The sequence below is a fragment of the Taeniopygia guttata genome, chromosome 7, assembly GCF_048771995.1.
Source record: "Taeniopygia guttata chromosome 7, bTaeGut7.mat, whole genome shotgun sequence".
Taxonomy (NCBI): domain Eukaryota; kingdom Metazoa; phylum Chordata; class Aves; order Passeriformes; family Estrildidae; genus Taeniopygia; species Taeniopygia guttata.
The window spans coordinates 23,837,299-23,857,964 of record NC_133032.1 but is presented as its reverse complement, the minus strand read 5'-3'; the positions used below and the strand labels follow the sequence as shown (position 1 = coordinate 23,857,964).

General features: G+C 45.2%; 2 protein-coding genes and 1 long non-coding RNA gene across 4 annotated transcripts; 1 reads left to right on the top strand and 2 right to left on the bottom strand.

Moving 5' to 3' along the window:
* Positions 1–1,043: 1,043 nt before the first annotated feature.
* HSPD1 (heat shock protein family D (Hsp60) member 1) lies at positions 1,044–10,732 on the bottom strand. The gene is made up of 12 exons (XM_002192300.7): positions 10,574–10,732; positions 9,641–9,816; positions 6,732–6,984; positions 6,153–6,235; positions 5,477–5,572; positions 5,104–5,197; positions 4,535–4,703; positions 4,193–4,292; positions 3,125–3,370; positions 2,749–2,923; positions 1,981–2,159; positions 1,044–1,891 (listed from the first exon to the last, which is right to left on the bottom strand). Exons 2-12 carry the CDS (start codon positions 9,812–9,814, stop codon positions 1,739–1,741), a joined length of 1,722 nt encoding a protein of 573 aa, XP_002192336.1. The 5' UTR covers positions 9,815–9,816; positions 10,574–10,732; the 3' UTR covers positions 1,044–1,738.
* Positions 10,013–15,404, top strand: HSPE1 (heat shock protein family E (Hsp10) member 1). Of its 2 annotated transcripts, none has more exons than XM_041717240.2 (4): positions 10,013–10,316; positions 13,027–13,191; positions 14,393–14,482; positions 15,050–15,404. In XM_041717240.2, the coding sequence occupies exons 1-4, from the start codon at positions 10,119–10,121 to the stop codon at positions 15,098–15,100; spliced, it is 504 nt and encodes a 167-aa protein (XP_041573174.1). In that variant the 5' UTR covers positions 10,013–10,118; the 3' UTR covers positions 15,101–15,404.
* On the bottom strand, positions 14,801–20,658 carry LOC115496003 (uncharacterized). Its single transcript, XR_003961368.4, has 2 exons — positions 20,308–20,658; positions 14,801–17,828 (listed from the first exon to the last, which is right to left on the bottom strand). It is a non-coding gene; the product is annotated as an uncharacterized lncRNA (long non-coding RNA).
* Between the last annotated feature and the right edge of the window lie 8 nt (positions 20,659–20,666).

Here is a 20,666-nt window from a genome sequence, read left to right as displayed (position 1 = left end):
GTACATGCTGCACTTTAGTTACCTCCATCTCACCTAATGCAAACAACACTTCAAAGCAAGTGTTACCTCTGAGAACCAGCTACCTGTGCTGTCCTCCCTGGAAGCAGGTAACAAGAGACCCTGCACTTCCTGCAGACATGCACTGCCAAGGCCAGCTATCATCATAAATCATGTAAGAAAACACTAAACCTTCCATCTTTGAGGTTTTTCAGTACCATACTCCTACTGTGATATCATCCTGATTAAATACATGTTCAGTACTTCTATTCCTGAAATACTCTCTTCCCAGTCTCTGAAGAAACCAAGTGAATAGGTTTAAACAGATTCTAAATCCTTACTTTATGCTGTCTTACATTACCAAATTTCCTTACTGAAATTAGGTGAAGCTTCAGGCCAGGTGCCGATCCTTTCTCTGCAGTATATGTAATCCATATGGTTACTAGAGAACAGCATATTAAATAACATAGAAAGGTATGTTATTTCAAAATAAAGACAACCCTGAAACAGTTTCAGATCATTTTACTTAAAATTAGAATGTCACACATCCCATATGTGGAAGGATAGTTCTTATTAAGGGCAGGAAGCTGGGGAAAGCAACAGGTGGATTAAGGTCATTTGTACAGAACTGAGAAGTTGTAAAGCAATTTTGATTGTTGAGGTAATCAGATATAAACATACACAAGATTGGAAACACCATTGTCCTGCAAGTTGGAAAGCAGAAAAGACAGCACAATGTTAGTTGTGGTGTCAGGTCAAAGAACACAGAGAGGCAAAGCAACATTTCTAGTGCAAAATAACTAAATCCTGCACCCCTTACCAGAGAGGAGGAAGGTAAGAATGGAAGGCTCAAGGTGAGGAGGTAATCACATACTACTCCTGAGCAAAGGAACTATCTGAAATCCCCAGAACCCTTTCTTAGCAAAGACTCACCTGTTTGGTACCCTCGGGGCACTTCACTTCCCCTGGGACTGTGAAAGGTACACTGGACCTGTTCCAGCACGTGAAACAACCAGATACGGCAAAATAAAGTCAGTCCACATGCCTTGTTTTCAGAGAATTGTTTAATATTTCAAAGAACTGTAGTGCAGTTCAGCTTAGATATTTCCTACCAAAATTAAAGCACTTGCATTTCTGAGAAACATTCTAGACAAAGGAATGTTTCTCAGAGTGAAATGCCCTGTCATTTTTTCAAGCATAAGTGTCAATTTCTACTAAATCTTAGAAGCAGCAGGCTGTCCAGGCTCTCTCATAACTATGGCTTTGTGTGCAGATGAAGGAGGTGATACATTTTGTAACTTTTGAGCAGTTTATTACATAAAGGTCACATAGCTCTATTTGCCTACTTTGTACACAATTGTCTAGTCTCACGCACAGTGGCTTCCAAGTTCTTCCTAGTAGTACTGGCAAGCACCAAGAAATTCTGAAATAGAATATCAAGTGCCTTAATTAAGTTCAAATCAGGACCTTGGTAGATGGAGCTTGCACCCAGTTATCAGGAATGTACAAATGTCTTTATTCAAAAAATACAAAATAAATTATCTGTAGGCATGGACAATGACTGTAAACAATTACACGTGTGTTAAATGAAATCCGGTAACTGATGGTTACAGTGATTCTTTTCAACACCAGCCTCACTTCAGTCACTATCCATCCTCTCACACTGATAGCTCAAGTTTTTAAAGTCAGAACTGTCAGTCTTCAACAGCACAGCTCATGATGTATCCCTCTACCCCAGGAATTAGAACATGCCACCTCCCATTCCTCCACCCATCCCACCCATTCCTCCCATTGCTGGCTCCTTTTCTTCTTTAGGAACTTCAGTCACCACTGCTTCTGCTGTTGATAGGAGAGATGCAACACCTGCAGCATCCATCAGAGCAGTTCTCACAACCTAAAAATAAGCAAGAAACTACTTAAGATCTGCTAACCATCACAGGAGGTGGGAGGAAGCAAAGCTGAGAATTAAGACCTTTAGGTTACCTTAGTTGGGTCTATAATTCCTTTTTCTACCATATTTACAAAGTCCCCAAGCATTGCATCGTAGCCAACTTCTGATGGGCTCTGCAGGATTTTTTCAACTATCAATGATCCTTCGACACCAGCATTCTTTGCAATAGTCATTGCCGGGATTCTCAGTGTTCTCTTGATTATTTCAATGCCTGCAAGAAACAGGATAGTTGGAGCTCCATGTACAAACACCACTCCCACTGCCAATGAATGCCCTACTGCTGGAGATCAGTATGAAGAGAAAGCCCTCCAGGCAAGTACATAAGCTATTTTTGTCAGTTCCAGGAGGAAAGGTTCTCTGCTACTTGACACTTGCCAACAAATGAAGCCTCTGAAGGATATTCATGCACATTTTAGTTTTACTTCCACAGAAAATAATAAGTATTATTCTTTATATTTATGTGTAACATAACACAAAGGCTTTTTCCATTTGATATGCCGCACAGTCTCTTGAGCATTATTAGATTTTGTCTAGCGGCAAAGACTTTAACAGCCAGCTCCCAACTCTAAACATTTGCCACTCTGTGCTGGGATGCTGCTACTGGGTTTTACACCAGCCAGTCAGCAATGCAGTGAAAAAGCTTCTTCCCACTCAAAAGCAGAGACCAACCCACCAAAGAAATGTGATGTTCCTAAGATCAAGTAACTCAAACCTCACTGAAAGCCACCTGATAAAGCCTCAGGACAGGAGAAAGCGTGCTTATATCACTTCCACACACACTCTTCAAGTCATTTGCTTACCAATTCTCTGATCCTCGTTGGCTGGAGTTAAGGCATCTAAGGCTGGGATGCAGCGTAGCAGGGCACAGCCACCACCTGGGACGATGCCTTCCTCCACGGCCGCACGGGTAGCGTTCAGGGCATCGGTCACCCTGTCCTTCTTCTCGTTCACCTCAACATCGCTCGTTCCACCCACCTGCAGCAGCAAGCCACACGTCAAGGTCCGCACAAGGAGCCCAGAGGGGACAGCACTGCTGCCAGCAAATTAAGCAGCCAATGCCTAAGAAGTGCCAGAAAGCCAACCCACCCGCTCCCATACTGGCAAGTCTTCTTCTGTACCTGAGCCCTCAAGAAGCCTAAGCTTTAGTTCACCATGATTTTATCAAGTTCTTAATACCTTCAATACTGCTACTCCATCAGAGAGTTTGGCCAATCGCTCATTCAGTTTCTCTTTTTCGTATTCACTGGTGGTAACCTCTAGCTGTTCGATTATTTCTTGAATGCGTTTTTCAATCTGAGTCTTTTCACCCTTCCCCTTAAGGAGCATGGTGTCATCTTTTGTCACAATGACCTCTCCAACTTTACCAAAGTCATGAGGCTGAATATCTTCCACATTTAGGTTCAAACCTTCTTCTCCAAACACCTGAAAGAAATTGTGTGACAATCTGGAATTCACAGGTTCCCCACACATCAGGTTTTTTTATCTACAAGTACATGAACACATACAGCAGGCTAATGGTGCAAAATAACCACATCACTGCAGTTCCACCCTCTGGGTGAAGAACCTCTTCCTGATATCCAACCTATACCTCCCCTGACACAGTTTCATGGTGTTTCCTTCAATCCTGTCACAGGTCACCTCCTTATAGTTTGAGAAGTTACAGATATTGACATGTCACTGACTTAAGAACAGTTTGCTGGTTGGTTACTTTGTGCTGCCATTACCTTAAACGTGAGGTTTTATTTCAACAGCCTTCTCTGGGTCCCAATATCATGCTATGATTTTGAAGTGCGTATTAAAAAAGGGCAGCACAAAGGGACATTAATCCGTGCATCAACTATATGCAAAATTTAGTAGCAAGAAAATTAATTCAGTCAATTCCAAACACTTTAAGTAATTGTATTTAACACATCTGAGTCCAGGAAGTGTTTAGAGACGCAACAATGATCTTGGAGTTCCTCCCTCCCCTTTGAAACCTAAATCCTGCAAGGAAATCTCATGTGACTTCAGTCAGTTACAAGGACATGTGGTTGGCCAGGATTGCATTACACAGCAATTATCAGCATCTGCATTTTAAAAAACCAGAAGTTTCAAGCATCAGTTACTGTTACACTTTTGAAAGAAAGAATACAGCCTGCAACCCACCAAATATAAGCCAAGGATCTAAAAATGCACAGTATTTTCCTTCTTAAAAAGCATTAACATTCCTTGGAGCAAAAAGCCACTTAAAACATCATTACTTACAGCACCACCAGTAGCAATTGCCATGTCCTTAAGTTGGTTTTTCCTGTTGTCACCAAAACCTGGTGCTTTTACAGCAACAACCTGAAGGCCAACCTTCAGTCTAAAGGCAAAAATTCAGAGAATGAGTGTAATTACTAAACCAAATTATTTCACTGCAGCTCTAGCATTCAAGCAAACAAAGAGACCATCACAAACTGAGGTGGTTTTTCTCAAAAAGGTAGTTAGGACACAACTGAAGTTCTGCCTGAGTTGATATAAAGCATGGTGGTGTTAGAAGCTGCTGTTTCTTTGGCACAGATAAGAGAACAAGCAGCCTTAAACCAAATGGATTTTAAGTCTCACCTGTTTAAGACTAGAGTACTGAGGGCTTCTCCATCAACATCTTCAGCAATGATGACCAAAGGTTTGCGGTTGGCATTGGCAATTTCAAGAGCTGGAACTATGGACTGTACACTAGAGATTTTCTTTTCGCTGATTAAAACGTAAGCGTCCTGGAATTCACATTTCTGCCCTGCAGAAACAACATGCATTATCTGAATAATTTCATTACAAAAACACATCAAGCATTATTTTAACTTAAGCAGGTGCTTTGGAACAATGATTACACTTTCCAACTGCATTAAAAAAAAAAAGACAACTTGTTTTCTCCAAGACTCCACTCTCAATTCTCCATTGTTCTGCTGTGTTGCAAGGCCAGCCTGATGTTCCCAGGAACACTTTGCAGAGAAGAAAAAGGAATCCCCAACACACCAAGCTTTTACCAAGTTCAAGTTTTCTGATGGGGAAGGACCCCCTGATCTATTTGCTGTGGCGCACAGCAGAAGGGACTGTAAAGCCTTGAACAGGTGCCATTATTTTTGACTGACACAAGCCACTGGAAGGCGTTTGACATGACTTATTGTTAAACTCACCTTTAGTTGTGTTAATAAAATATGGAGAGATGTAGCCTCTGTCAAATTTCATACCCTCAATGATTTCCAGTTCATCATTTAAAGTTTTTCCATCCTGTTTAGATGCAAGAAAGTCTGTATTAAAAATCTCCCGTTTGCTACCAAAAGCACAAGTACAGTTTTAGCATATCATGCACAACAGATTGAAAGACTCTGGATCCCACATCAGTTTCATGTGCTTCTCTCCAAAACAGAAAGAATGTAAGAGGGAACAGTGATCAAACTCTGATCTAAGGAGCTGGGGAGGAATTATGGAATGTGAGCTGCAGCAGCAGCATCACATGTGACAAAAGCCAGCCCTAACAGAAGAGACAGTCACTTGGTGAGTTCTTACCTTGACAGTGATCACACCCTTTCGTCCAACTTTTTTCATTGCATCAGAGATTATATTGCCAATTTCCTGATCTCCATTTGCTGATATTGTGGCAACCTAAAAGAATAAGACATTTAATCTTATTTTCCAATGCAAGGTGTTTCCTCATGATAAAAAGAAATCAGAATAACCACGTGCAACACTGACATTTCTGACAAGGCAGGGCAGCGGAGTGCAGCACACTCACAGCAGGAGCCAGGAACTTGCTCAGAAGGGCTCAGGCCCTTGGGCACTGCAGCACAGAGCCAGATTCCCTGCACTGGGCTCGCACCCAGGCCATCTCCAGGCACAGGGACAAACAACCCAGGACCACCAACACACCTGAACCTGATTTCTCACAGCAGATCTGCCACACCCTCAGTACTCTGCCATCACTTCCATGCACAAGAGAGCTTTGCTCCCATCAATTCTTCCCAAGTACACACATACATGTTTTACAACCATACTTTAGAATGAAACCTGAAGATGAAAAAATCTGCCCACTTCTGAACTAGCTTCTAGCAATTCAACTGAAGACTATTTCTGACAAATAAAGAAAAGTACCCAGTGTCAAGATGCACAACTAACTTCACAAAACTTCTTCTGAGAAACAGCTGCCTAAATTTGGGTTACATTTTATTGTGTGTTTTTTTCTTACCTGTGCAATTTCCTCGGGAGTTGTAACAGGTTTTGACAGTTTCTTCAGTTCAGCTGTGATGGCATCCACTGCCAGCATCACCCCTGAGGACGAACAGGGCACTTGTGAGCGAACACAGCAAAGCACAGAAAACACAAACCAAGCACCCACCCACCAAAACAAACAGGTTTCCTTTCAAACTGAAGTCCACACTGCAAAAATGATTGTTTGCATGTTCAAAGCCAAACAGTTGTTGTTCCATACTGTCATTTGTGTATGCAGTGATGGGTTTTTGAAATTGATGTGAGATACTGTCATGATTGAAATTTGTAACAGATTTGTTTACATGGCTATTACGCAGAAATGGCTTTAACTGGAGTTCACTAACAACAAATCAATCAAGTTGACTGCATGTAAAATAGTACAATGATTTAAACAAATTAATGATTGTTCAGAGTCCACAGTATAAAAAACCCAATTGTATTCTCTAAACATCAAATAACCCTTTATGGTGACTCTTCAAACAGAAAACAAGTCAAATTTAGGATATGAAAAACAAAATACAGCAATCAAATATTAAAAACAACAGAAAAAAGTTACCCCTCCTGATTTCTACTGGATTGGCTCCTTTGCTGATCTTCTCAAAGCCTTCCTTGGCAATAGCTCGTGCAAGGACTGTTGCAGTAGTGGTACCGTCTCCTGCTTCTTCATTGGTATTGTTGGCAACATCTTGAACTAACTTGGCTCCTATATTTTTGTATTTGTCTTTCAAGTCAATTGCCTTTGCTACTGTCACACCATCTTTTGTCACTTTGGGACTTCCCCAGCTTTGTTCAATAATAACTGTTCTTCCCTAGGGGGACAAAAACCAAATTTTAAATCCAAGCCAACCCAAAGCATGTTACTCTCAAGAGCTCAACTGAAAATTTTAAACAGTCAAAGATTACAAGGGACATTCAGCTGGGACTTCTCAAACACATACTTTAATACCCATTCTTCAGCTGTAAGGCTTAATAACTGCTATTAAGTAACACTGACTGTAGAGAAAAAACTGAAGAGATTCTCTCTAATGCTAATATTTTACCCCTATGCTAATATTTAATTAAAGACACAGCAAATCAAACAACCAAATTTTCAAATTTTTAATCACATCACAATAAACATTCTTTGTGATTGAAAAACAAGTAATACAAAGCTCAATTTGTTGCACATTCTGGAAGGAAAAAAAAAAGCAGACTTGCAAACCTTAAGAGTGATTAGCACAGACAACTAAGAATACTTCAAATGTCTGTTTATGTGTTACAGTAATTTCTCAAACACTGCAAGTTACCAAGCTTGTCTCTTCTTAGGTCTCACCTGAATCCAACTAAAAAGTCAGAGCATTGTATCTAATAGGCAGAGCTAACACGGGAACCAACAGCTGTCCCAGTCATGTTCCAGTCTGAGCTGCAGGCAGCGGAAACTCAAGGAGCCACCACTGGTTTACTGCTGCTCTGAAACTCCTCTGCTATCCTGACAGCTGGAGCTCTGGAAGAGGGAGGGGAGAGCCCCAGCTCAGCACTGTCCCTCCCAGCCAGCCCTGCACAAGTCCCCTCACTTGGTCTGTCAGGTCCTGCTCGGAGCTGACCCCACCGGCTCCTGCCAGAGCTCTCCGAGCCCAGGGTGGGGATCCCGAGCCAGGCAAGGATTCCCGTGCAGCACCCAGCGCTGTGTGCCCTGTGCCCCTCCCCTGCTCAGAGCCCACACACATCTGCCTCAAAACTGACCCAGCTCTGGCTGCCTGCCAGGCATGAGGCCTCACTGCTCCTGAAGCACAGCACCCCAGCAGCTACAAGGAAAGCTTCTGCTTCAGTTACTCAGGCTGAACCAGGGGAAGAACTTAAGGAAATTTACCTCTGTGCCATGGAATAGTTATGATAAAACAATGCACTATTATCTTATTTGACCTGCCCTTCTAAATATAAATGTGATTCAAGTATAAGAAAACTCCTCTGTGGAGGAGCATGCTACCAGTAAGTAAATTTTTCATATAACATCTCCTGGTTTGCTTAATTCTGTTTTGTATTTGATATAGTCTTATTCTTAATGGTTGGTTTGCAGCTCTGAGAAGAGGCGCATAACAAAACCTAGATAACAAATCACATGAAAGGGCTTGCTCTTTTAGCAGCAAAAACACCTGTCTGTGTTCCTGAAGAAGGGAACAAACACCACCAGTAAGTGCACAGGCATTTAGAATGGTCTGGCTCCCACACAAACCAGTTCTGTTCAACATACTGGAGCACCACCAAAAGATTCTGTGAGACTGCAAACTGGGCTCATTAAAATGTAGAGCAGTGCCAAAGGAGGTTTCCTCACCAGAGTGATGTTTCTTAAAAATGCCAGAAGCAGACTCAAGGCACTGCAGCACAACCCCTCCATTTTTACAATACATGAAGAACAGCATAACGAACAAAAATCCCCACAGGTTACACTAAGTTGCATCAGCAGCTGCCCTTTAGCCAGTGGATTAGAACTATGCTTCAGCATTCATAAAGTAGCCTGATCCAAAAAAACAAGAGTTAAATTAACCAACTACGCTTAAACTTTGTTCCTTTATGGAAACAGTCACGGCTTCCTGACATAATTGATCCTTAACCTTCATCTGCTCAGCTTTATGGCATTTTTGCCTTTGAATGAAACTGGTATAGCACTAAAAATGGGCAGAAAATACATGAAATAATGTTACAGGGGCCAAGCAGCCCTCAGAAGAATTACCATGCACATGCTATTACACGGAACAGATATTCACATAACCCCCTAGAAAATCCATGTCTCTTCCTCAAAAAGAAGAATCTCATTTCAAGCCCTACTGCACATTGCATGACTATGCAGAATACCACAGCTGGTTTTCCAAGAGACCCAGATCTCCTTTACAGGACAGAAAATAGGGTAATGGTAATATAGGGTAATAAATGCACTACTGTGAAATTTCACTTAGGCTGGTAATACTCACCAGCCAATTCAAAACTCAACATTACACGTAGGCTATTTTTAAAAGCTTATTAATATTTAAAAGGTAAACCAACACAAAATTTTAATTTGTTAAAAAACAAACAAACAAAACAAGCATGATAAAAAAATCCAACCAAGACACCCACGTGCTGATTAACCTACCCCAGGACACAGACAGTTACATTATCTACTGCATTGTTACAGGTTATCAACTGAGCTGGTAACACATTATGCACAACTCCTTAACCTTTAAACTGTTTAGACGAATATAATGTACCTTTCACAAGACTCCAAGGAATTTTACTTTGTTACTTCAAAAAGCACATGCACTGTTGCCCCACTTTTGGTGGACATGAGACTACAGCTGCTTGCAGGAGCCTGTCCATTCCCCTACCCCTTGGCACTGCAGGTCTGCAAACACAATCGTGCAGCTTCACCGAGAAAAACTCAAAAATTGTTCTCTGTTACAGTATTTTCAGCCAGGTCTGTGCTAACACAAAGGCCAAATTTTCCATTACCTTTGGCCCCATGGTGACAGCTACAGCATCTGCTAAAAGATCTACTCCTTGCAGCATCAGAGCTCTCGCGTCTGCTCCGAATTTCACATCTTTTGCATAGGCTCGTGTTAGATGGGGGGCGAGGGATCTGGACACTGGTCTTATCTGACGGAGTACTGTAGATAAACGGAGCATGTCTAAAATATTAAAAGAAAGGCAGAGAAAACCAAAAGCATTATGGCTTTGCACAGCTACTTCTGCAGGAAAAGAGGGGGAACAGATTCAGGAAGTAAAGCAGGCACGATGAATCTTTAATTTTTCGACTGGCTGAAATCGCGACACACAAGTAACTGCGAGTACCGGGCCGGGTGTCCCCGATGCTCACGCCGAGCCCCGCGCGGCAGCAGCTCCTCCCCGCGCGGCCTCCAGCACGTCCGAGCCCCTCCCGCCCGGAGCGGGGCAGGACGCGGCGAGGGCAGCGCGGAGCGCCCGCGGCTCCATGTGCTCAGCGCGGGGGCCGCGCCCGCCCGCGGCTGCAGCAGCGGCAGCTCGGGTACGGCTCCCACAGCCCGCTACGCCACCAAGGGCGGAGAGAAGAGCGACAAGGCCGCGGCCGCCACCCCGGGCCCGCAGGAGCCCCTGCGCCGGGCAGGGCCCCGTGGGCACATGGCCGCTGCACCAGGACACGCGCAGCAAGGTCAGCGCCGCCCGCCCCCCGCCGCCGCCCGCCCGGCCCGCCGCGCCACCGCCGGCCCGCGGGAGGTGCGGGGCCCGCTCCCGGCCCCCGAGCGCAAAGCCCGCATCGCGGCCGCCCCCCGCTCCCGCCGCCCGGGCCCGGCCGCTCCCGGCGCGCGGCCCCCGCGGGAAGCGCGGCCGAAGGAGCGGGACCCCCGTGCCCTTCCCAGGCCGGGCAGAGCAGCGCGGGCCCGGCGCGCCGGGCACGTTCCCGCTCACCTGCGGCAGCGCGGGAGCAGCACCGCGGCTCTGCGGACTCGCGGGGCACGTCTGGCGCGGCGGCGGCGGGCGGCGCTCGGCACTCACCGCCTCGGCCCCGCCCCCGCGCCGCCGCCGGCCCATGTGCGGCTCCGGCCGCCCGGCCCCGGAACCAGCATGGCCTCCGCGCCCGCCCACAGCCCGCATGCCGCGCTGGGCCGCGGGCTAAAATTGCGCATGCGCTAATGGATCGTAGCATGAACTATTCATGTTCTCGGGCCCGCTGATTCCAGAACCTTCTGGAACGCTCATGGCCGCCGCGGGTCAGAGGTGAGCTGACCTCACTTCCGTGCGGAGCCCGGCCTGGGGCGCCGCAGGAGCTGCGCGGCGGGCCCGCGGTGCCGCCGGGGCGCAGCCGTTCCCGGGACTGGGAGGGGGCCGCAGAGGTCGGAAAAAACCGGCGGCTCTGAACATCCCCGGGGCCGGGGGAGGGGGGCGGGTCTGCTCCGCCCCGGGGCGGGGTGCCGGTCGCGCATGCGCCCGCCGTGACCTTCCTCACGTGTGTGCTGGCGGCGGCGCGGTCACTCGGTGCGGGCGGCGCGGGAGCAGCATGGTGAGTGCCGGGGCCCCGCCGCGCCGTCTCTCCATCGCTGCTGCGGCCCCGGGCTGCCCCGCCCCGCGTGTCCGGCGCCGCGGGGACAGACAGCCCTCGGGGCCCGGCGGCGCCCCTGCTCCTCCCCGCGGTTGTGTCGCTGCCGGGGCCCCCGGGCAGCCGCGGCCGCGCACGGCTGTGCTCGGTCCCCGCGGGCCCGCGGGCAGCTTTGGGGCGCGGGGAGGCGCGGGGAAGGAGGAGCCGGGGGTGGCGGCGCCGCAAGGTCACGCAGTCCGTGGGGCAGAGGCGACTCCCCCGGCAGGCGCGGGGGCTGCGGCCGGGACGTGGCGGGAGGTTTGCTGGGGCTGCCTTTGGCTGCGCAGACGCTCGAGCTCAGGTTCCTCCCCGCCGCAGTAACGGGAGCAGCGCCGCAGGGCTGGGCCGCACAGGCCACGGCGGGTCACTGCGGAGATAGAAACCCGTGCCAAGTTCCAGAGCTCTCGTTCTATACGTTTAGTGAAATTTTTATAGGGAAGAAGGAAAGTTTGACTGAGTTGCCCTTGTTCTTGCAGTGATAGTTGGTTCTTATGATGATAATAGCGTGAAGAATTAAAACTTAGTGTAAAATGTTCACGATCATTAATCTGGCAGCTTAATTTCTGGTAAACGTTAAACAGCTCTTAAAAAAGAGGGTCAGCGATATTATCTTAACAGAATGAAATATACACAACTGGCAGCCTTTTCCCTTGGGTATCTTTCATCTCTGTGCTGCTGACAGCAGTCAAATACAACATCTTCTCTGAGCTGCCTTTTGTTCGCGCTCTGCCTGTGACTCTGCTTTCTGCCACTTCTCAAGCGTGTGTGGATAGCGGTGAGTGCCAGCAAAGGGCACACGGATGCCAGGCCCTTCTGGCTCTTTCTGAGTGTGGGCTCTGTGTACCTGTCTAGTGGAGCACTAGCTCCATGTGACTTGGCAAGTTGCCATATCTTTCCTTCTAAATCAAAGCAAGTTCCTTCTTCCTGACCCCCGTGCGTTTGGATAAATGCATTTGCTCGCATTTATCTGGCCTATGGGAATTAGACTGCCGGTTCTGAAATGCAGACAGGTAGCAGTAAGTAGTTGTAAAAAAACCCCAAACCAAACCAGATATGAGGGGAAAACCCAACAGCTTAATAAAAACCCCTCAACTTGACTCTGCTTAAGCAGAAGCAGATACCAAAGCAGTTGAGCTAGAAGGGTGCCTAGCATCTCATTTTCAGGGTCTTGACCTAAACTTTCTTTTAATTTTTTCTGAATCTCTTTGTAGAAGTTGGTATAAGTAACAGCACTGTGGCTCAGGCTGCAGATTCTCACCTATATTTTGTGAAAGGGTGCTTGAAGGCACCTGAGAAAGGCTGACAATGAGGCACCTGGCTAGACTTGTGATTCTTTAATGTTTTAATTCACAAGTATAGATGCAGCTCTCCCAAGGTGTCCTTAATCTTCATTAGATCTGGTTGTGAACTGGAGAAATGCAGTTCAAATAATCAATAATTATTTCACCAAGCTATAGCAACTAAGGGTTTGGTGTTAAAAGCCTAGAGGCCTTTCCAGGCAGAGGAGTCTGCTCTGTCCGAGGGTGGTTTATTCCCCAGCTGGAGTACATCTTCCTACAGCCAAATTGTCAGGATTGCCCAGCATCTGCCTGTGCCTTCAGGAGTTTCTGATGCAGTCAAAGCTGGTATTTGTTTGCTGCTATTAAAGAAGTGCTTAGCAGCTGTCTTAACACTATTCATCTCTCTCAAAGGAGAAATCATTATGTGTTGGATTTTTAAAACTCCTTTTAATTGCAGTTTTTGTTGTAATGGCACTCTTGTTACTAATGTACAATTACCTCCACAGGCAGGAAAAGCATTTAGGAAATTTCTTCCCCTCTTTGATCGTGTGCTGGTTGAGCGATGTGCGGCTGAGACAGTAACCAAAGGAGGAATCATGATACCAGAAAAATCCCAAGGGAAGGTACTACAGGCAACAGTAGTAGCAGTTGGATCTGGAGGCAGAGGAAAGGTAATTACCCTGAAGCATTCCATTTGGTAGAACCAGTAATGGTGTGGTGGTCGCTGGAATGTTGCTGTGAGAGTGGGATGGTTGTAGTGCAAAAGTGGTAATGGATGACTGTGATGGCTGAAATTGCAAGTGGGGATTCTAAAATCAGGTAGAAATCTCAAGTTGTCCTGAAATGAATTCCAGCATTCCTTTCATCATTTGTGAAATGGAGTGGAGTTTATATTGTTTGCTGATTGGTTTTTGTGGGGTATGTTTGCTTGTTTGGTGGTGGGGAGTTTTCTGGGGAGGTGTTGGTGGTGTTGGTTAATTTTAAATATGTAGACAGTGTTTTATGTGATACCATATTTCATCACATCTCAGCCAAAACCTTTAGGGACCAGTAGACTTCTTTGTTAAAATTATTACGTGCCCAAATGTCTGTGACTTGTGAGCAGGGTGGAACCCCAGAATGTGGTATTGGCTGCCTTGTGCTGTGCAAAATATCATTGTCCGTAAGGATTAGGCTTCTTGGACTAAAAAAAGTCAGCAATCAAAAGAAATAATTGTTGAATAACTGTTTGTTAATTTTGCACATTGGATATGTATATGGCAATAAGAGTTCACAAAAATGCCAGTGCTTGGGGGCTCTCACATCAGAAGAGCTGGTTCCCCACCAGAGCAGTGTTCAGTCAGTAGCAACACTGGAAAACAGGTTAAATTTCAACTTGGGCACATTGCCTTGGCCTTCCTTTATCGTGAGTCCCTCTATACGTCCCAGGCTGGTTTGTGTCAGGATCTGATTTTTAATGGTTTATATTCTGAAAGGGTGAAAATATTTGACTAATGTGTTAATTTTTTATTTATAATATGAAAATTTAATTAAATTTCATCAGGTGTTCCTAAACAAGTGAATTGATGGCAACAGTGACAAGTTATCAAAGTTACAGAAATGGGAAAGTACTTTCTTAACTGGCACTTGGAGAAATTATCCTTGGTTATAGAATATGGAAATGTACTTTGTCCCTTGATTTTACAAGGGGGTTTCATGGTTCTTTAAGTGAAGTCCTATTCAGTGTGTCAAGCAAAGACCTCAGGCTTGTATTAACAGTCAAAACTAAGTGCAGAGTTGTGATTTCCTGAATGTTGATGTACACAGATGGATTGTGGTAGTTTGGAGGTATTCTATTACAGAAAAGTAAGGATTTTTTTTTTCTTTTTCCAGAATGGCGAGATTCAGCCAGTGAGTGTAAAAGTTGGTGAAAAGGTTTTGCTCCCAGAATATGGTGGTACTAAGATCATACTGGAAGATAAGGTAGGTTTCCCAACTTTGTGAGTGCAAATCAGAATGGTTCCTGAAATGCCAGTGATAAATACTGTGGTTACTTAATGGTGTTCACACCATTCACACAAGAAGACAGCATTTGCACAGCACAAGGGAGGGAGCAGCTGGATCCAGCCACCCTCTGGTAGCTGTGCTACTGCTACTTCTGCCCCTGCATAAAAGGAAGCAGCCATGAGAACCTCTGACCTGACCTTTGCTGGGTGGGCAAAATGTTCCATATGTCAGGTACATATTAGAGAGAATCCAAAAAGGCTTAGGAATTCCTGGGGGCATCCTTGTTTTTGGTAGGGAAAGCCTGCAGAATTGTATTCTAACAGTTCTTGTGCTTTCCCACTGCTAGAAGTAGCTTGATAGCTCTCCAAAGATTATCTTAGGAGCAAAAAGAACTTTTTTAAGACTAGCTCTACATGTTGACTTCTTGGTTAGCTTTTGGTTTTGTTCTTAATGACTGCAATAATGCTGACTCAGAACAAGACAGTATTTACGAAATAAGAAAAAGATTTACATGACAGAAGCTAACGGTTCTTTTCTTTACAGGACTACTACTTGTTTAGAGATGGTGACATTCTTGGGAAGTATGTGGACTAAATTTGTTGCAGTATCAGTCATCCATTCCACTAAAATGCTGAAATTTTTCTTTCATCATGTAAATAATGTCCTTTATTTTATAATAAACAGGCATTGAGTCTTTGAAATAACTTGTGATCTCACTGTAATGATGGAACACAAATAAAAATATGTACAGTCAGAAACCAGTTGCTCTTGCTTGAGTTCCATTGAACAGTGAAATTTGGATGACCACCAACCAGCCTTAATTCTAAGCAGCATCATTTTATATCCTTATCTCTGTACTGAGATTGTAAAGGTCTTTACAATAAACTTATAAAACTGTTCTGCTTCTGTCTCAGTTTCTGCTGCTGCTCAGTGAAACTGAGTCTCAATTGTAATGAGCTCTCTGTAACATTCAATGGTAGTAGTATGTTATTTTCACCAAGTTTGTATGAAATGAGCTTAAAAGGGTTACCAGACAGATGCAATCTTGCTGAGGACTTGTAGCCAGCTCCCTTGCACATTGGACTCCAATGTGAGATAGCATGGGTTCTTCTAAGTCCTGTCTGAAGACCCTGAAACACTGAAAAGTTAAGGCACACAAACAGCCTGTCCCCCAGCAGTTGGAAGGAGCTTGCTATTAGTCATGTCTGTGCTGTAACAGAATCATGCAGTTCCCAGATGAAGCAGGTAAGAATTAATGGTTATTCTCGCTTATCACTCACTAAACTTTGCCAATAGAAAATAAAAAAAAAACTTTCCCCAGCAGTTAATCAGGCAGAAGTGGGGCTGATGCTGATCTTAAATTAAATTTCTTTACTGATTAGCACACTATCACACCCAGATCTTGAGTTTTCCCTTTGACAAATTATATTTCCTTTACCCTTAACACACCATTCTTAAATAGCAAGACACTGACTTAGGTAATGCTGAAGCTGAATTAATGCTGAATTAAATTTGCATATTCCTAGCCACCTTCTCTTGCCTTGACAAGGATTCAGGGTTGTACATGAGGAGCACCCAAATCTGCACTGTTCCTGTGGAGGCTTTCAAAACTGAGGTGCACAGAGGGATCTAGTGCAGCCTAAGAACAGACAGTGCCTTAGATTGCTTTTGGGGTAGTCTTTAGTGAAGTCAGTCAGTCCCTGACTTACTGCTGCTGAAATTTCATTGGCTGGAATTAAACTGCACTTCTTTCCTATTCTAGTCCTGCTGATAAGAACTCGGCACTGCTAGATACATTATAATGCTTATTCCAGAGGTAACAGTAAATAACTCTAACAAAATATTTGTCAGGACTCCATTCAGATCCTGCAGGGGACTCCAGCGCTGGCAGTTTGAAACACAATGTATTTTCCACCAGCACAAAGTCCCTCCCATCAGCTGCACAGCAGAGAGGTCAGCTGGAGCCATGTGTTTCCCTAGATGCTGTTGACCACCCAGCCATTCCAGCAGGAGCTGCATTTGCCAGGCTTGGCTGCAATGTCTTTTGTTCCCCTTTGCTGTGGGGTGCTTGCTCTTGGCTGGTTACCTCTGCTTGCTCTGGAGCTGAAGACAAACCAGGCACTGCTCCAGGGATTAAATTTGCACTGGACTATGGGACAGATAGGGAAGATGCTAAATTAATAAAAATACACTTTTTAGTATAAAATACCTACATCTTAAAATTTGCCCTATTGCAGTTTTACTTTAGTAGTTACACCACTGCACCTTCGAGCTGAAACTTAAGATAATCACACCCCAAGGACCTTGCAAGACCATTGATTGTGCAATGACACACAAACTCCCTGGGAAGCATTATCTTCCACTGCAGCCAGCATGCCTTTATCTCCCAGGATAAGGGACAGTCTGCTGCAGTCACATAGCAAAGAGGAGAAGGTATTTTAAATATTTACAAACGGCTTAGAGACACTACTCCATCTCAAGATGCAGTAGGAATTAACTGCCAAAAGAGAAATGTTTAGGCCTAAAATTTCTCCATTTCTTTCCATAAAGTCTCTAAAAGACATGAACTGCATAGGATCACTCTGAGCCCTCACCACCCAACCTGGCTGCCCCCAGCTCCACCTTCAGCCCATGCTTTCAGCCCAGCAGGTTTTCAGCAGCTCGATACAATGCCTATTTATTAAAATATAAAATGCCTATTATATAAATAAAATATAAAATGCCTATTTATTAAACTTAGCACGGCTGTATCTAGTTTAAGTAAGTGATTAAAAACAGAAGTCACACTCCATGGGAATAAGTAATTTATGGGTGTGGAGGAAATAGCATTCCTAGGCCTATTTTATATGGAGGACATGCTGGAACATCTGCTGGATTGACAGGAACATTCTATCCTTGCACCACAAGGTCTCACTGCAAGCAAGGACAAGGCAACTGCCGCACAGCCAAGGTGATCCATCTGCTGTTACTGCCTCTCAGGCCATGACTGCGTGCCAAATCCTATATCCCCCAGGTTCTTCAGGCAAGGACAGACAATCACAAACCCTCTTTCTTTACTGTGTTCTTCTGATAGGAAATTTGGCTTCTTTCCACTGTTTTCTACATGGTTTAAAAATTTCACTTTTGGTGTAAATGCTGCATGTTGCCCCAGCTGCTTTTCTGAGGGGATAAAGTCTTCAGTCTTTCTTCAGTCAGTCTGAACCACAAGGGGACCATGTGGACTCCATCTTTTGTGACTTTCTTTTCTAACACTTCAGAACAGCTTCCATTCTCTGCAGCTGCAGTGTTTTCAGAAAGCTTTTCTCACCCTGGTTATGTTATCCTGCCGCAGTAAGAAAAGGATGGAACATTTATATGCCAATAGGGAAGAAAGGGCAGACAGGTCCCTAACAGCACGTGAATGGTTGATAAAATTTTGGCCAAATATTCAAATTCTCATTATTGAAGGCCATAAGGTGAGGACCAGCTTGTCCTAGGTTGATTGTATGACGCCTTTATCCCCAACTGTCTGCCCTGTTTATGTTGAATAATAAGTTTTGCACCTTTAAGGCTTGTTCCAAGAGTGAAGGAGGGGGGAAGAAGTGCAGAGATCATTTTCAAGAACTGCACTCCCTCCTCCACATTCCTGCTCCTGGACTGTGTTGTCTGCGGATGGACAGCGAGACAGAGCTCTCCTTTGCTTTTCTAGTTAGTTGTAGCTAGCTGAGGCAAAGAGGTTCTCTGGACTGTGGGGTTTTTTTTCCTTTCTTTGGACCTGCTCAAACCTGCTCTGGACTGAACACCAGAAGTGCAGCAGCAGCTCGCACCAGTGGCCCAGCGGGCTGGGCCTGGGCCGTGGCATTTCCAGCATCGGGGGGGACTGATCAAAGATTGAGTGAGCCCAGCTGCAGCCCGGGGGATTTTTCTGAGTTTGTCTCTCTCTCTGGAGTAGCAAGAAGTTTTATTGTTTAATATTGTTTAGATTTGCTTGTTTAATAAACAGGTTTTTTCCACTTTTTCCTCCAAGGAAGTATTTTTTCCCAAACTGGCTGGGGGGGTGGGGGGGGGAGCGCGATTGAATCTGCTTCCTAGAGAATCCCTTTAGAGATTCTCTTCCAAATTTGCCCTGAACAAGGACAGAGCTGAAACCCAAAAATTGCAAATGCTCTTGTTCAGATTTTCTTCAAAACCAGCTCGAAATTAAATGAAATAAAAAGAATAAGCGTCTTTCAGGAATACAGAGTTAATTATCAAGGGACAACACAAAATACCCTACAGCATTCAAGATCTTAATATTAACAATTTTCTTTCCTTTTTTCTGCAGACACATGAACCATCTTCAGGCTGAACTAACAGAGACATATTTTTCTCTGAGAGGTATTTCTTCACAGTCAGTTTTGTTTCCATGTTAAAAGCAAGATGGCCATGAAATGAAAGTCAGGGACAAATGGAAATGTCAAGCCCCCAACTTTTCTGTGCTTTAAGGTTAAACCTTGAATATGGTGATAGGAAAAAAAAATTTTAAAAAACCAAAACAAAGTACAAATACCACAAACAAACTGCTGAATTTTGAAGGACTCAAGCAGCTAGAACTGCTTGTGTTTCAAAACTGGCCAATAATAATATCAATGTCATAAAAAAAAAAAGGTTGGAATACAGCTGGTCCAAAGAGGTAATAGGACATTTCTACTCCTCATTCCAAGACACCAATTTCTCACAGCATTTTAAACCTTCTGATGGTTTCTTACACAAGCTGGGTTTCGCCACACGACCCGAAGAGCTGACATCCCTGGAGCAGGAATGCAGGCCAGGAGTAAAAAAGTAACTACAGCAAAGCGAACTCAGGCGCCTGAAGGCAGGAATGCCAAGCTCCGCGTTACAGAGTAACGTGAGAGGAGCTGGGCGAGCCGGGGCGGGCGCTGACCCCGTCACCCACTTGTGCTCCCCCGCACATTGCCCGGCTCTCGGCTCCAGCCGCACTCGGGATTCAAAGTGCACTTCTCTTTCTGGTGGGAAAGCCTAATTAGAGATTTTTCAGTGGTTTCGTTCTAGAAATGTTTCACAAACTGTAACTCTCACTGGGTAGGAGGAAGGGGCTTTAATGTGTGATTTACAGCAAAATAATTGAATGAAGGAGTGAACTACAACTAGCATTCATCCTGAAAAGCGGTGGGAGTAGGGACAGCACCAGGCAGTGAGCAGCCTTCTCCTCTTTGCAGGAAACACCCCACAACTGCAACCATTTATTCCTTGATTGTGTGAGGGAGGTGTCTCATAGTACCTCATCGTCCTTGCACACAGACAGAAGCAATTCACCCCTCCTAATTCTGTACTCATTTCTAGCGTGTATTTTAGAGAAATAGAACAGCTTGCAAACAATTTTCTTCTCACTTACCCTACAGAAATAGTATGAGTCACTCTGGTCTTCCAAAACGTTTACTTGCTTGTAAGGGAGATGTATTTATCGGCCAGCTATGAGGTAACCGTGTCTTTTTGTTTTCTTCGCAAATAGAGTCAACACTCCACTCAGTAAACCTGGAAACCTGAGCTAACTCTGTTTGCCTTTAGCACAGCAGTTCCTGCCCTCTGCACACCAAGATCACAGGTGTCTCAATCCTGCCTTTGGAGACCTAGAAAGGCTTCCTATCTACTTTAAAATTATTTTGCTCCAAACAACCCTTACTAGGATGGGATTTTACTCATTATTTTTAGAATAAATATTGAATATAAAACTCTGAGTATTTTTTAAAATCCACACCCTTATAGTTTGTATTGCACAGAGCATCAGGGACCCGGTTGTACAGACACGAGCAAGGACTAACCTTGTGCGAGTGCACACAGAGCAGGGGCTGGCGGGGGGATGCTGATGAAACAGGATGAAATACGATGGATTTCCTCAGCAGCCACTCAGGCCGTCACAAAGCGGGTGACTCGCTGCTCAGCACCGAGCTCCCGGCTCTGTGTGTGGGGATGTGTGGGGATGTCAGTGCTGCCCTCAGCAATACCAAGCTCTGCTCTGACAGAGGGACGCACAGGTGCCCGCACGGCACCGCGCTCACAAGGAAGCGCCCGTGGCTTCCAGCGAGAAGAGAAGCGGAGCCGGGCGGGAAGGGAAGGGGACGGGGCAGGGGGGCCGCGGCGCCTCCTCCCCTCACGGCCGCCCCGCGCACCGCCTCCCGCC